Consider the following 17,418-nt stretch of genomic DNA (forward strand, 5'->3'; position numbering starts at 1 on the left):
CTTTCACACACACGTGTCAAAAAGTCTAGACTACTGTGCGTGCCTTGGAAGGCTAAAAAACTCATTACTGACCTGACGGGGATAAAATAGTTCTCTAGGCTTGGAGACAATAGCTGGAGTTTAGCCAAGATCCACAAACACACTGTGAGAAATTCTGCTACTGAAAGGATGCTACAGTTCCATTAACCGGTGAGGGTTTTTCTATTGATTTCATTACTGTGCTGTGCAAAAATTTCAGTACATTAAAACTCCTGTGAAGAAAGGAACTTCTTCATGTTAGAATTAAGCCTGCAACTTTAATACATACACAGCTGTTTGATATATAGCCATACATCTCTACTAGGTATCAAACCATGTTTCTATTGAAAGCTTCACTAGAAAGTCATCTGCTTCTCTTCCCTTAATGCTCCATGGAAGTTAGACAAGTCATAAAGGAACTTGGGTTGGTTTTGAAAGTCCTATTAGCTCTAGACAGAAAATTTTTATCTAGACTCCAAATAGAATCATAAACCTTTTTTTAGTATCTTTCAAAAGATGGAAAGAAATTTGTTTTCTGAGGAGAGTTACCAAACTATTTATGCAAGATGTTTAAAAGAGATACTTAGTATTAGTCAGTTTTCTCCTCCATAAAATGGAGATGCAGTGCAGCAGAAGTTTTCTTTTGTATGTCCAAGTGTAGTTTGTTTTATTTTGATTTCAGAGGAAAATAATTAGTTTGTAAGATTTTTATGGAGGAGTAACATTTAAGAACTTCCATACCTCTTGATTTGTGTTGCAAAGCTCCTTGTATGCTGAAACTATTATTTTAAATCGAAGATCTACATTCTTCACTTTGCATATGCCATACATGGAACACATCATGATCTATTAAAGAAACAAGACAAGACAACTGAAAATGCAGAAAATTAATTCAGCTTCTTCATTTCAAGTTAAGAAATAAGCTTTCTATTACGGATTGTGCTCTATAAACTAGCAGCCAACTCAACTTCATAAGAACTTCCAGAACATAAGTCAGCTACTGCTACCTCCATTTCTATGTGACAAACAACTAACTGGAGCTGACAGTATCTTCTCAATACCACATGCTGCAGTTTTAGGGTAGAATAATGAAATATTTATCAGCCACACATGTTGTTTTCCCAAGAAAATCACTATATTTTAATGTAAATTATTAGAAATTGTGGTCTCTCATCATTATTTTGAAGATAGCTGAAAATGGTATTTGAAGGTGCCGTATTAAATAATTGCCAGTGCTTAAAAAACTGAGATGACAGATTTCAGTCTAAATTAAGTCCTCCTTTCAGTGATCAATAGATTAATAGAAACTCAGAGTACAATTTCTAATGGCTGAAGAACATACAAGGAACATTTTGTTCAGGAGAGCCTTTTTAAACTTTTTTGTTCATGTTACCTGGTCCAGGTGCCTGTCTCTCATTAGCTCATACTCATTTTGCAGGGTGTGCTGGAAGAGGGTCCAGATTAAGGGTTCCAGGTCAGGATGTTCGGAGAGAAGGTGAAGGAACAGGGTGTGGAGTCGACGATAGGCCAGTAGATACACTTCAGAAACAAAGAAAAATAAACTGAAATTGTTGTAACAGGAGTATACAAAATGAAGGGAGTGCAATTGAGGAGGGACAGCATTGGACTGTTCACCATCTCCAACAAAAAAAAACTACCACACATCAAGGGAAGGTAGTAGAAGCCAAGTTCAAAATAAATGGAAAAGGTTTTCACATGAGAGAGTGGACACATGGAAGGCCACACCAAACAATGCTGCACATGTGTGTCTATGCCAATTCAAAAAGAGTCTGAACAAGCACCTGAAACATGAATCTGCTGAGAGTTACTAAGCAGACACAGCCACAAAAAGTTCAAAACCCACCCCAGCTGGACAAAGTCAAAGCTTGGGAAAGCATTTAGGGGAAGCACCATCCATGCCTGCCCAGTTGTTCAGCTTCGCAAGACATCTCTTTATGGTCACTGCCGGGAAAAGGACGCTAAGGCAGAGCTCTCTGAGCCCATATGGACATTCTTACAGCCAGGATAGGTAAGTTTTTAATTCAAACTCACAGTGGGCAGAGTGCACACAGTAACCACCTGTTGGCACCATTCTGCCCTTTCTCCCAGAGGTTTGCATGGTGTTCATTACAGATCCTACAATGAACTTTTCAGAAATGCTGAGTGCCAAAACCCAAAAAGGATAAAAGCAAGAGAGAACTTTGCAATGTCAGCACATGCAGAAGGAACAAACCTTTCTTGTAGAACAGAGAGAGGGAGGTAGATTTCTGTGGTTTCTGTGTTTGGGGGATCACAGCAGGCTGAACATCTGGAGTGGAAGCAGCACTTAGAGGAGGTCCAGATGCTTTCTTCTTAGGAGATTTCACAGGAGAAAGATAGCTGGAGGTTCAACACATATTAAGCACTTAACATCGCAGGATAAAGGAACAATTCTAGATGAATAATATTTGCAGGAACTCTTCCTTCTTCCCCATTAGAAGAAAGGAATTGCTATTGTGACCTGTTATCCCCAACATTTGATGCAGGGACTTATTTATTCCTAGGCAAGCAATGTAACAGTTTACAATTACAAGTTTGATAGGGCTGGGGAAAATATATTTCAGCATTTGATTTAAATGTTTTATGTATAATAAATATCTGCAAATACAGTGGTTTAACAAATCTTAAGTGCCAAGCCTAACAAGTAGGAAAACAGAATACAGGTGGATTTGAATATTAAGGGTAATATCAACTTCACATTTTCCTAGACCTCAGGCATTCACTTACAGGTCTGCAGCAGTGTGGTTATGCTGGAGAGGCATATTGAGAGTAGAAGTGGGTTCAGGCTGATCAGCTTGACCTTCTCGCTCTTTTGACTGCTTGATAAGATCAAACAGAGGCGACCCCTAGAAAAATTACAGGAATCCTTCATTACACTAAGAATAGACCACCACTCTGAAGGAATTTTGTTCCTTCTCTAAAACCAACCTCCAAAATGTGAACCTCAACAGAAGATTAAAGCTTTGAAGTACTTAAGAACACTCATACTTGGCAAGATAAATTTTAACCATTTAACTTTGAGCTATTAAATACTTAAAACACTTTTTTTGCCTGTTTCAACAGCAGTCTATTAGATATAGGTTAACTACAGATTTGAGACAGTTGTATTAGTTGTATTCTAGAGTCCCTCACTACATCCTATTGAAGTAATTTCCGAAAAGAAATTAACACAAGAAAACACATGAAAGGAGACATTTCAAAAAACACAACACAATACAAACAAAAAATCCTCCCAAACCCCAAAAAACCTCAAAACCAAACCAACCAACCAACAACACCCACCAAAAAACAGCTAAAGGAAACCTCAACCCATTGGTGACTGAAAGTTACTGCTGTACCTACTGTCAATCCATTTCTGCTACAACATCTACCCAATATTTTATATTTGATAATACATAAACCACAGTCACTTAACTGCACTGGGGACTATTTAGTCTCTGCAGTATCATGTTCCAGAGCCACCGCTGGAAAGAGTTAGACTGACTCTGGATACATTAAGTCTCTGCCCTCATGGCCCAAAGCAAACCCTATTTTGATTTGAGGCTAACTATCAGTCCTTTAACCAAGTCCTTCGGAATACATCTGAGACTGAGAGCTCGAGGTAGGAGGTGATGCAGAGGGAATGTAAATGGAATGGAGAAGGTTCTGGCTGAAACCACACTGGCCCATCTGCTGACATTAGTAATAAACAGCAGTCTTGCAGAAACAAAATCTCAGCCTGCTTGCGAGTCACACAGAGTGTAGAATTATGCTGAGACAGCAAAACTGCACTGGAAAATATCCATATTTCTAAATAACTTTGAAAGCACAGTGTTGATGGCTTCTGTTTGTTTTATTTTCTTTAAACAGGAGACTCATCCTTGAGTACAATGTTGCCTCTCAATGTTGCAGCATCAGAACTCCTGAAACAACAGAGGAACATTTGAATAGCAAATATGTGCCTTCTTGAGAGTGGGAGGTGGGGGAAGCAGCATCCGTAAGACTCAGGATGAAGTGGGCAAAACCAGACATGCAGCATTTTCCTCAAATGATCTCCCCAAAAGACAGCAGTAAAATCTGTCAGCACATTGCTCTGTGCACAATGCACTGTCTGATGATTTATGGTCTGTTTGATCCTCCAAATGCACATTTTTAGTATTAAAATGCACTGGCACAGATGACAAATCTGTAGCTATGAAGAGGAGCACAGCATGCATGTAAAGCATGAAGGATCACCTGGCTAAGGCAATAAGAAATGGCCTATTAAAACTAGACTAGATTTACTAGAATTAAAACTAGCATTAAGATATTCCTTATTTAGACTTATTTCCAAAAAAAGAACACTTTTTTTTTTTTGAGTGCATCAAATAAAAATTCAGAGTGACAAGATGAAAGTGATGAGATTTACAATTTTTCACACTGCAATTTTTAAATTGTGATTTTGGCAATACTGGAGCTGTTTCATCCACAGCAGAAAAAACATCAGTTACTGATTAGTAACCACATAGTTATTTCTCCGTCATTTTTAATTACTTCAGCTCTTGGGCTGGTTTCACTTTTCCCTCCATTTAGGAGTGCACACACTTCTCGCTTGTGTCTCTCAGTGCTGCCCTTGCTGGAAATGCAGGCACGTGACCTTTTCCATTTCTCATTCTTCTGGGCACTTGGCCTCTTCCTTTTTTATTATTCTCACCACCACTGCACTTTGCTCTGAAGAATCCAAATTCCTTTCCCAGAGCAGTCATTGCTGAGATATCTTGACTGGGAGTGAACCCTGCCTCATTCATTTCACATTTTAGCGATTAATGACTGGAAAAGTATTGTTTTTAATGAAGGATGAAAAGGGGTTGATAAAAGGGAATGAGAGGTCTAGAAAGACAAGCAGAAGTTATTATTCTTGAGTTAGCACTTGAGACCAACAGCTCCAGGTCCTCTCTCACCCTTGCTCCAATTCTGCTCGCACCATTCTGAGTGTGATTCCATTAAATAAGGTATGGGGGACACAGCCATTTGCTACACACAGAAGGGATCTGCCTACTTCTGTGTCATTTCCACTCCTCTTCTACCTGCCAGCCTCAACAATCAGTCAGCCTCCACATAAGTCAATCAAACCATCAGAAAGTTAACAGAGAAAGCAAACCCAGATTTAAGTCTGCTCCGCAGAGAATCACAAACAGAGCCAGAACAAGCAGTAAGAACAGACAGGGCAGCCACACCACAAAGGCTGGGAGCAGAGTAAAAAAAAGCAGGAGACAAAGTACAAGATGTTGTGCATTTACTGACAACAACATATCCCATAACCTGATTGGCACGTGGACTTTTATCCGACAGGAATGTACAAAACTAACTGCTGTTTTCCATCAGTTAGATGAGCTACATTCAGCAAGAGGATATTCTTTGTGTAGAAACATCTACCCATAGAGCCCCAACAGCAAGATGCAGTGAGTCCAACACATCTCTTTTGGTTCCCACAAACGCTAATTGATGCTGTGGTTAAAAAGGTGGCAAGACAAACAGGGTCCTACAACCCAGCTGGCCCCAGCAGTGCAGTGCTGCCAGCACCAGCAATGGCAGGGTGTGAGAGAGCGCCATTCAATGCGTGTCCCTGGGCAAAGCCTTGTCACCTGTGCTGGCTGCACAAACTTGTCAGCCCTGTGGCTGCACGAGCAGAGATTGTTTAGCTTTCAGACCTGGTGACATTTAAAGTGGGTGTTTTGTTGATCACCACTTCCACCCTCCTCTCAGACTTTTAGGTGCATCCCCCTGTGCTCTTTCCCCAGGGACCCCTACCACTCCCACAGGTACCCTTCCAAATGCATGGCCATGTAGTTGGAGAAGCAGGTGCTGCACTGACAAGACTGATACCTCACAAAAAAAACCCTGTGTGCCACAATGTAGAAACACAAAGAGATAGGTTTTCTCAAGTGCAACTACCCCTTATGCTGCAAAACTGATGGGTTTAATTACAGCCATGTCTCCTTTCTTCATCCTTAAACATGAAAAACACTTCTACACCATGAATTCAAAGCACATTCTGCAGCTTGCAGGGCGTTTTCAAGCTTATCAGGGCAAACTTCGGCTTCAGTCCCATTATTTGATACTCAACACTCATATGACAGAAATACAGCATCATTAACCAGGCAATTACCAGTCCTCTAAGTAATAGTCACAAAAGAACTTTAACCCCCAGGGCCAGTTTAATCGAATAGGAATGTTTATCAGGAACTCGTTTCTAAAGCGATGTTACTCATGCTATCTTTTACTAATTTCATAGTGCTTTTTAAAGCTTTTAAGCAGCACTTAACAGGTGAACAGGTCACCTCCACTGCATGCCTTTAACATGAAAGGAGATTAGCAATTTTTATTTTAATTTAATGCTCAATAAGTGATTAATATTACTAGATGCAGCCACAGAATAAATTTCACTAATTAAGCAAAATGTTGCTTTTTGTTTAAGACTTCCCTGTGATGGCTACAGAACTTCCATTTTATTAGTGCAAAAAGCAAGAAAGCAGTGAAGACTTAAAACTTCTCAGGGTCAAAAGGCCACTGGCATCAGAATGAAGAATAAGAGTAAAATTTGACTCAGTTCCCTCTCACAGTACCCAGGGGCTAACTAACTCTCCATGGCTAAACTCCGTGAATTAAGTGGGGCTTTGTTAAGAGTGGCTTTGCAGGATGCTTCCCTGCAGCAATGCCTCCATCACAAGCATCTGCAGTGATTTTTCCCCATCTGAAAGCTCCTTTTATGGACAAAACAGGCTGAAATTCTTATTTGGTACTCTTTATTTGGCTACAGTGAAACTACAGGATACACAGGTGCTTCCCGGCTTCTCAATCTTTGTATTGGCTCTATCCCAACTACATGCTTAATTGGACTTTGGTTTCCATTAAAAGATTAAAAAAAAAACCAAAAACTAAATCCTTAAATATGGGGAAGAGCTACCCTGGGGTTTGGATGTACTCCACTGACTACAGAGGAAAAGCCCTGAGCAGCTTTACTCTAAGCAGTGCTATTAGTAGTTCACTAATAAAAAAACTGCTTTTGTCTTTGCTTTCTATATGCTTTATATTTTTATTTGGCAATAATTTCCTAATAAATTTTCAGGATGTAGTTATCTGTTCACGTTAAATTTTAATGCAGTGTTTAGCACTTAACTACGCATGTATCTCAATGCCAAGGTCCCTTGGGTGGGGTTGTTTTTTTTTTTTTCCGCCTTGGGCTTGCTTTTTTTCTTTTGCTTGTTTTCAAATTATTGAATCAGTCAATACAACACAATGTTAAGAAATGTTCTTCTTCATAAGGTGATAAAAGATGGCAGTGATTTTACAAGGCAAAACAAAGCCAGTTTAGAACTGACAGCTTTGGAATGGGAGTACAAGGACTGGATCAGCACAAGCTATTTCCAACCCTCTTTCCCAAGGGAGAATTGCATGCCCAGAAAGTTGGTTTTTGCGTGCAACTGTGTTTTCCGAAGTTTCATGTGACAATTAGTTACCAGAATTCTGAAACAACACAGACCTGCTAAAAAAAAGCAGACTTCAGAGTCTAAACTGAAATAGTACTGATCATGAAAAAAACCAACAAAATTAAGGATCATGTCCTAATTTCACGCATGAGTTGTGTTACATAAATTATGTTCGTACTGGGGCTTGTTCTTACAAAATTTATAAAAAAACCCATTAACAACTACAGTGTTAATAGTTTAATTCATATAAAAACACTGACAGATCTGCTTTTAACTCCTTACAGTGTGTGTATGTTTAATACACGTCCTATTCCTATGCCACTCATCTTGAGCATTTAAGATCAAGTAATAGAGTCATCCAGCTTTGTGAGGATCTCCTTTTATCTAGTGATAAAGGAGTTCAGATCTCTCCAGAGAAGGAAAGCCAGGCTGCCACAGCCTGGATATACATCTTACACTTGTGTTGCTTTAAATGATGCTGCAAATCCATTCTCCTCACAGCTCTGCAATTATCTACTTTTCCTCAGAAGTCTCTAGAGCAACCTGGCAAATCTTGTTTAAAATGGGGCATTATTTCAGAATAATCTATACCATAGAGTTTTCAGCCTCTCCACTCCTGAAATTACTCTTCACCAAATGAAGACCAATTAACCAATTCTTCATGTTTTAGAGTGTCTCTTAGCAAAGGTCCATGGGACCCACCTCACTGTACAAGAGTATCATCCAAATATCCTTCCTAGCAATGCAGAAGGAATTCTGTGAAAACACTTTTTGGCCATAAAGATGATAGAACTTCTGTGTCATCACAGTAACTAAAACTATTGGTTACATTCAAAAATATTACACAGACCAGTGATAATGCCTGGCAAACTGGGAAACTTCTGACACAGTTACTGGTTTGTGTCTCTGCAACCAATCACCAGTCGAATACTGAAGGAAAAAAACAAACCCTGGTCATTAGGACTGATCCTGTTTGCCAAGCCTGTAAGACTTTTTAAAAACCACTTTGAAAGGAATTTTGAAAGAATCTACAGGCAGAACTACACTTTCATACAACTGTTTTGTTTAAACTGCTCAGAATGACCTGGGCAGACTGCTACTACACAGTTTGCACCTCTTGCACCACTTTCTGCAGCAGTTTTCCTGCTCAACTCACACAATTGCACATGCAGGTACACAAAGCACTACAAAATACAATAACCCTTGCTATTTTTTGCTGAACATTATCCAAGAAAATACCGTTTCAGGCTCATCTGCCAACATTTTTTCCCCCCCGAAGCAATTGCTATGAGCGTCTTCCAGAGGGATCTGTGTTCTGCACTGGCAGTGCTGCTGCAGAAACAATCTGTATCTGAAGTAATTAGCAAGTTTATTACCTAGCTCCACAGGGCAGCCAGGCTTCAGTACGACTAATTCTTAGACGAATCTCAAGATTTTTAGGCAAGAGCCAAAGGTCTCAAGGACAACTGAATCAATATCAGTTTCCCGCCACTCTCCACACAGGAAATTGTGTACAATAAACCAAAACCCACCTGATGTGAGCCACTTGACTGTTGGAAAGGACAATATATCAACAAAAAATCTAGAGGTTGAAAAGTTTTGCAACATCTTTAAGCTGTGAAAAAACTACAGGGTGTAAAGATTTTCAGTACAGTAAGTAGAGGAGAGCTGCTTTAAGGGACCATTATCTTAAGTAACATCACACAGTACTAGAAATAACAGTTCTATAGTTATTTCTGTGCAGGAAAAAGTCTTATACTGGGGAGAAAAACAGCACTCAAGTACTTACTTTCTTCAGAGGAACTTCTGGGTCACAAAATGCCTATCTTGCTAAGGACAATTTTACATAATTACTACTGTAACAATCAAATTGTCACAGTATAGCATCACATTTTCTATCAGTTTCATTTCTAATTGACTTACACAGTCCCAGTTCCCAGAACAACAATTAAGAGTGGTTCTGGAAAATATTTTCACAAGTACAAGTGGAAACATGACAATGAAGTACCTCTGAGACTTTCAGTTAAAGCCTGTGATTCAGTTTCAAGTCTTGTTTTCTTTCCAATTTCTCATTAGCTGGACAAATTCAGGTACAATGTACCACCAACAATCCTCTTATCAACCTAAAAGCGGTAAGTGTGCCAGGAAACTTTATAGACAGCAGTTTTTGAAAGAGCAGGGCAATATCTTTTACCAACATAACCAAGAAGTCAAAGAACTATGAATTGAACAAAAAAAGATATAACAGATGATCTGCAGAGGACAAGAGCAAGCTGCATGCACAGAAAGAGCAATTCCCCAGAAGAAGTAATACTAGGTAGGGGTTGGCACATGTCTTGAAACCATTAACAGCAGACTCCTTGTGATATTTAAAAGAAAAAAATTACTATAAATGTCTTGCAATGTACTTAATATAATCTAAAAGAGAAAAATAGCCCAGAGAAATTGGAGTTCCAGAAACAATATGCCATGTTTTATAACAAAACACAACAACATGAGCATGAAAACAGTTTTATACAATGGATTTATCAACCAGTTTTGGAAAGCATTTCAATATGAAGAAAATTACATAAGACAAAGAAGAAAGAAAAACCTGAAGGTGTAACAAAACTATCTGTGTCACAACATTTTGGGCAGAAACCCATCCTCTGAGAGGAGTTTTGATCTCAATTTAAGCCAATACTTGTATGACTATCATTACAGGGTATCTCAAGCTCAGTTGGTCTATAACTTAATGTGAACTTGAGGCAGACAAGACCTGGCAGTCACCCTGCTGTGCTTGGCTTTCAAAGCAGAAGCAGAGCTTCTGAGTGCTCAGTTGGGAGAATTTAAGAAGATATCTCCACATATGCATTTCTGCCTCACAAGCAGTTATTTAATAATCAGTGAAAATGCAGCATAATAGAGGTGAGGAAGACTGCACTGGAAATCAAATTAACAAGAAAACATTACAAAAGGTCTTGGGCTATTATTTAGAGTTTATTAAGGAAAAAAACCCAAAACATTCTTCCCAAACTGAAAATGAATAATTAAATTTTGACAGTGTGATACAGAATAGTATAAAATTATACTAAAAACACCCCAAACTTTTCAATAAGTTGTCCTAAAAGACCTGAAACAAAAACTTGGAAAGCACTAGTACCTATGTTTTTTTATGTTACACCTGTTTCATGCTCACTTTTTAGTAATTTTATACATCTATTGTTTTATCAATTACTAAGTGTTTTTCCATGCTGTTTTCTCTCAAATAATTTCAGCTAATTCTGAGGCAGATCACAGAATGAGTTGGAAGGGACCTTAAAGGTCACCTAGTTCAACCCTCCTGCCATGGGCAGGTACACTTCCCACTAGACCAGGTTGCTCAGAGCCCCATCCAGCCTGGCTTTGAACACCTCCAGGGATGGAGCATCCACAACTTCTCTGAGCAACCTGTGCCAGTGCCTCACCACCCTCACAGTAAAGAATTTCCTACTAATATCTAATCTAAGCCTGTTCTCTTTCAGTTTAAAGCCATTCTCCCTTGTCCTGTCACTGCATGTCCTTGTTAAAAGAGGTAAAGGGTATTACAGTGCTTTCTACTAAAAGAAAAAAAAAAAAAAAAAAATCCTTACCAGCCCAGCTTTTTTCTGGTTGTTCCTTCACTTCCCACCACTTGTCTCAAGGGCAATTTCACTGATCTACAGCATTAGTTGGCTTCCCTAACTACAAAGTGTAGATTTGTATAACCATATGAGAAACAATACAAGAATTACTGTATCAGCAGAATTGCTAGGTCAGCATTAGCTTTGCATCGATCTGAAGCACAGAAACAACTGTAACTGGTCTTATCAAATGTTAAGAATATCCCTTAGTAAATGATGGGAGTCAGAAGCATCTTACACTAAAACATGTGGAATATCCATGAAGTTATTCTAGGATTCTTAAAAAGAAGACTAAAGAAACCTTAAAACAATGCAATATACCTGCTTTAATTTTTTTGTAAGACCAAAAAATGTAGCTGAACTAGTAAAGAACAGCAAAACCAATAAAAAAGTGCAAAAAGATCAAAACGATTTATCCAAGATCTGAATGTGTAGATGTGCAGACCACACTTGGACCACATCAACATCTGCAAGAAGTTTGAGCTCACATTTCTGCAAACTAGACCAGTACTATTTTCCAGAAAACAATGTAAGACATGATATTCATTTTTCCATGGCCACACAAGAATCTTTTATGAAGACTGATCAGTGATGGCCAGCTCAGGCTCTGGGAAAACACACTGGAAGGCATAACATTTCCCCCTTAGATATTTGGAGCAAAATCATGTGGGATATTAGAAAACCACGGAATGGTTAAGGTTGGAAGGGAACATAGTGGGGCATCTGGTCCAACCTCCCTGCTCAAGCAGGGTGTTTAAAACCCAGTGCATTTCTATTTGGATGACTTCACAGAGATCTAGGAAAGCAACATTTATCTTCTTCAAGTTTTAAAACTTACAGCTATAAAAAGATAAAGATCATGGTTTGTTGGGTTTTTCCCGTAACACCACAAACCAGATCTACCCCCACCCCCCTCTTCACCTTAGAGAAGCACCAATGCAGAAACTTCCCTCCCCACAGGAAACCCTTGTGCTACACATCTATGCAGTGAAGGACCCATACTCAGCAACCCATCTGCAGCCCCTTTGGCCATCCATTGTGGAACCTGAAGCCAGAAGTTGGTTTGGAGGCTTTGTGCAAGACCCATGAGGGCAACCAGATGCCTCAGAGAGGCCCAAAAAAAGCCATGCTGAGAAGCACACACCCAGCTGGGGACTAAAAAACAAAAGCTTGCCCAGCCAAGGCACAGGCATGTGGGTCTTAGGCCTTCATAAAGATAATGAGGAAGTCAAGCCTCCTTTTAAAATGACAACATTTTAAAAAGAAAGGATGTCAAAATTTTTGACGCCCCCTTTTGTTTTGGTGCTCAGATACTCCTGAGTAGGGAGTGGATGTGTGTATGAAAATCAAGGAAATTTCATGGCCTCTGCTCTCTCCTTCCTCTGTGCAACACTTGCTCCTTTTAATTATATGACCTTGGCATATAATAAAAACTGCACCACGTACATAAAAAGAACTTACGAGACTCTCCCTGAAGCAATAAATCAATGACATTAGGCAATACATGAAGAGTACATATCAATAAAGCAGTAAAACTAACTTAGGTGACAAGGTGCATTCAATTACTAAATGATCAAAACATGTTTCCCCTGATCTCATTAAATTAAAAATCTCTTCTTTGGAAAACACAAATGAAAAATGTGAAATCCTTCAATAACAATGCGCTTTTCTATTAAAGCTCTGCATTTTTATTGTGAGAAACTCTTGGTCATTTGTAAACAAAGCAAAACCCAAGTTCAATGTTTCTGAGGCAACCACTATGCTCTACATCCTAATTTGAGAAAATTCAAGTCTTTTGATCCTTAAATTTAAGGAAAGCTTAATTAGCTTCTTAAAATTTTTCTTTTACTTCAGTCGGCCTTTTTGGATTCCAGCAGAAACCCGAAATTTTGCTAATGTTTTCCAACAAAAGCATTTCAAACTCCTTCTACTAGTACCACCAATCTGGTTGTAGCATCTCTTTTAGCAATTTCAAAACAGGAGCTCACCAAGCAGTGTTTTAAAAGGTATCATATGCTCATTTTAAATCTTGATCATGCCATGAACTGTCATTGTACATGACTTAATCGAAATATTTCACCTTAGTTTTACTGAAGTGACAAACGACCACACAGAACTTGTTACTGTTTACTTCCTATGGGATAAGCAGATGCAGGAAGGTTGGGGTGACTGGGAAGATTTTCTCTCCTGACAGGGGATTTTAAAGTGCTGGGCTTATAGAAACCCCCCCAAAACATTTCCCTTTAGCTCTCAAACTCCAGAGTGTGTAAAGGTCTCATATTATGTAGACAATAATGTAATTCCAAGTTCTGTTGAATTTTATAGCTTCTGATATTTGCTCTAGAAAATAACCAAGCCCGAACTGCAGCTCAGCCATTTCTCCTAACCTGCCTCTCACATATTTTCACATGAGATTAAAAAGTCATAACTCTCATAGATTTATGTTGCATTTTAATCAGGATAACCTGCCTGCCTCAGAAAGTATAAAGAATAAAAGGAAGACTTAAAGCCACAACCTGACCTTGAAATTTCACCGCATTGCTTCTGGTAAAGAAAGAGACCATTTTCACGCTGACTTAGGCATATATACCAAGTTTTTCTGTGCATCTATATGTATACTTTTGATATTTCAGAGGAGGATGGATGAAGAACACATTGAAACAGTTGTCAAATTTAAAAGAGTTACTTTGATTTGAATGCACTTTTGCTCTGCTATCTTTACTTTCACTGTAAGGAAAATGCTTTTGGTTAGTGTAGGATCTTTTATGGGCAGCTCCACTCCCCGCAGCACACATGTACTGGTGTCAAACTTGTGGAGAAACCAAAACCCAGAGTGTGCCCACAAGCACAGCAGAACACCAGCCAGAAGCTTTACATATAAATGTCTTGTTAAGAAAAGCTCACACAAGGGACCTCAACTAAGATACTTCAATCCAGTAGGAGTCCTGCTATGTGGACTTCTCTGGTTTTTTTTCTTAAGTATCTAACAGGCTCTTCGTTTGTCATTCAGTGGGCATTTTCTCTAGCAGCTCTGAAGCATAGAAACCAATGACTGAGCCACAGCAAAAACAAAACAGGTTTTACCATTTATTTCCAAGGAAATAAGAGGCAGGAAATTTATGCATTTCTGAAGTTAGAACCACAAATTACAATCTCAGCCTGAATCCATCTCCCTGCTACCTGACTCTCTATTTTGTCTATTTTAACTGCAGGTGATACGAGGTACCTGTAGCATATTTATTTGTATGTGATTTTCTGACTCTCTAGACTGGTTGGCCTGAGACAATGAAAATGAAAATCAACAGTGAAGACAATTGGTCCACAACATCCAACACCCTGAAGTCAATAAGAAAACTTACAGCATCTTCAATGCACTCTGTATCGGCTATGTGCCTAGAAAGCTGTCATCCTTTATCACCCCTATCAATCCTTTATAGCAAAGCATGACTATGCATACTATGTCTGTATTACTGCTCATTTTTATCCTCTTTTGTGGAAGAATCAATTAGACATACATGGCTCTCTTTTATTACATTATAAATATCATTATTGCAAACCATTTACATGAAAATAAATTACAGGGTAGTAGACCAGAAGCACAGATCTCACTCTTGAGCTTGGCTGAGGCTTTTACACCTCACACAGCCAAACACTATGCTAATATCTGGCCAAGCATCAAAACAATACAGATTTGAAAGCCTCAAAGCTGAACATCGCCACAACACACATCACCAAACTTCCTGCATAGTTTCACCACTGGCTTAAATCAGTTGAATTGTGCTGGTGCTTCTCCAAATTACACATCTGCACTTTTTGCCTCATCCCTGGCTTTAGCATTAGCACAGCTATGACTGCAAATTATGTATTTGTTAGGATTAGTTTTAAACCAAATAATTGTCCTCATTTGCTGAGTGCATATGTACACACAGCACAAGGGAAGAAGCAGAGAGGCTTAAACGGACAGCAGTAGGATTACTTCGAGCAACAGCCCACATTTACACTGTTTAAATCAACCCTAAAAACTGTATCAGAAGCCAAGGAATTCAAGAAGTACAGAGAAAGTTAAGGGAATATTTGTAAGCAGAAGTAGGACTTTGGCGATCCTTCCACAACAACAGGTACCTCATACCTACTAAACCATCACAGACAAGAGCTGAGGAAGTTTGGCAAAACCCAGAGACTTGAGTAAGGGGTATGCAGGACAGTGTAGGCTGCACAACACTACCTGGAGCTTCCTCTACCACCTCCACTGGAGGAGCAAAATATCATTGCATGGATATCTCACCAGGAACTGCAGCACAAAGGTTCCGTTCTCAGTGTAGTGCCTTTTTCTGAGGCTAAATACAACATCACAGAATGGTTTGGGTTGAAAAGGACTTTAAAGGTCATCTAGCTCCAAACTCCTCACCAGAGGCAGGGACATTTTTGCCTAGACCAGGTGGCTCAAAGCCCCATCCCCCTATGAGCTTGAACACTTCCACAGATGGAGCACCTTTCTTTCAGAGGACTCACTCCCTGACAGCAAAGGATGAGAATCCCTCATAACAAGAGCACTTGCTCAGGGCATGACATGTGGGTTTCAGTCTCCCCTCTCCTGCCAGGGTCAAACCAATGTCTCCCAGATAAACACCTTGCCACATCCAGGAAGGTTATTAACAGAGATTCAACGAAAATGGATTGTTTATGTTTTCCATTTGAGAGCATCACTCCATTTCTCTAAGGCTGCAGCAGAAAAATTGTAATTATCACATGAGAAGCATGACTTTTGTCTACCCTACCAAGTTTTGACATTTCCTTTCTTATGTTCTAGGTATTAGCTGATTGCCACATTGAAAAAGCAACTGCTAAATGTGGTCAACAGTGTAATAAAATGGTTCATAAAGTATCGAATTGGTTCCATAAAACTTCAGGATATGGGCTGGGAGGAAAGATTTAAGAGGAAATCAACTCAAGTATTTGTAATTGCTGTTTACCAGTACTAATGATATGCTAAATAATCATTTAAGTGATCTTATCATGCAGAATTTAAAGAGGTTATTTGCTGACTTACACATTTAGAAAGTAATAGTTCTTCACATTAATCAAGCCCAAGTTCTGCTTTTTGGCAGCAGTTCTCCCCTGACAAGCATTTTCATGTCAGTATTTATCCAAACTAATTAGCTTACCAGCTTGAATAATTCTTATGAAACTTTTCTCCCCCCATTAACTTCTTACATTCCAGTTTTGTGAAGGGAACAAAATTAATATCATGGGGTTTTGAGTTTTTTAAACAATATGAACTCACATAAATTTTACTGAATGACTGTGGCAAATTTTTTCAATAGCTTCACAATGTTACACTTTATAAAATTCAGTATAGGAATGTGACTGTAGGATTTGTGCTGCCTCTGACAAGAAGAGGTTAAAATCCTCTATATAAAGTTAGAGGCCTCCATTTGGCCAAAACTGAAAGAGGTTGTAAACACTGGATGCAGTATTTGCAAGCAATTCAGCATGAAAGTAGAATCCTCCAGAACCAGTGCAGTAACACCAGTAATCCTGACACAGAACCAGACTACCTGAATCCTGCCCAGAGAACAAATGTTGGGCAAAAACTGACACTAAAGATATGAAAAATAGTAAGCAATTGCTTTAGAACTACACAAATTACAGATGTTCTTCTACAAGTTCTGTTGCTCCAACCATTTCACCCCCTATGCTTGGTTTAGTTTCCAAAATAATTAATGAGGCTTCTTCTTTCCTATCATTCCTAATATTTGCTTACTATAGCAAGTGATTTTTAATTTATTTTAGGTTCTTAAAACAGTCATGTTCTGCACTTGAGAAGTATTTTGAGTAAAAAGTTTTTGGCCATGGAACATCTGGTAAACTTCTGCCAACTCAAACTTTGAGTTTCTAATCCCAGGACTTAAAAAGTACAAGCATGAGTAGAGCCAGAACGTGCCGCAGTGTTTGGGAAAGGCATTTAACTTATTTCCTGCATCTACAGCAGACAGAAATTTCAAGTATTGATGTTATTTCAATCACGTCTGCAGAGTAACTGAATAAACACTTTTTTTTAAGTTAAAAAAAAATGCAAATGAGAGTTTAGGAACTCAGGTATTTTGTTCTCGTTAAGGCATTTCTCTTCCTACCTGACATTTTAGAGATTCTTTTCATTCTATTCCTATCCACTGAAAATCATGTTGTTAAGATTATAAACGATCTTTTTGCCATTTTTCTTCCCTTTGAAGAACATCAACATACACTTTTCAAGCTTTTAATCTCTATGA

At 38.8% G+C, this 17,418-nt stretch overlaps 1 protein-coding gene across 1 annotated transcript in view; it reads right to left on the minus strand.

Moving 5' to 3' along the window:
* Positions 1-17,418, minus strand: part of RB1 (RB transcriptional corepressor 1) — a 71,310-nt gene that overhangs the window by 5,297 nt on the left and 48,595 nt on the right. Inside the window, exons 18-21 of the mRNA XM_032099749.1 lie at positions 2,785-2,903; positions 2,252-2,397; positions 1,412-1,557; positions 760-864 (exon numbers count right to left, since the gene is read on the minus strand). Coding sequence (XP_031955640.1) covers positions 760-864; positions 1,412-1,557; positions 2,252-2,397; positions 2,785-2,903 — 516 coding nt within the window. The remainder of the gene's footprint in view (positions 1-759; positions 865-1,411; positions 1,558-2,251; positions 2,398-2,784; positions 2,904-17,418) is intronic.

This window comes from Corvus moneduloides, chromosome 2, assembly GCF_009650955.1.
Source record: "Corvus moneduloides isolate bCorMon1 chromosome 2, bCorMon1.pri, whole genome shotgun sequence".
Classification (NCBI taxonomy): domain Eukaryota; kingdom Metazoa; phylum Chordata; class Aves; order Passeriformes; family Corvidae; genus Corvus; species Corvus moneduloides.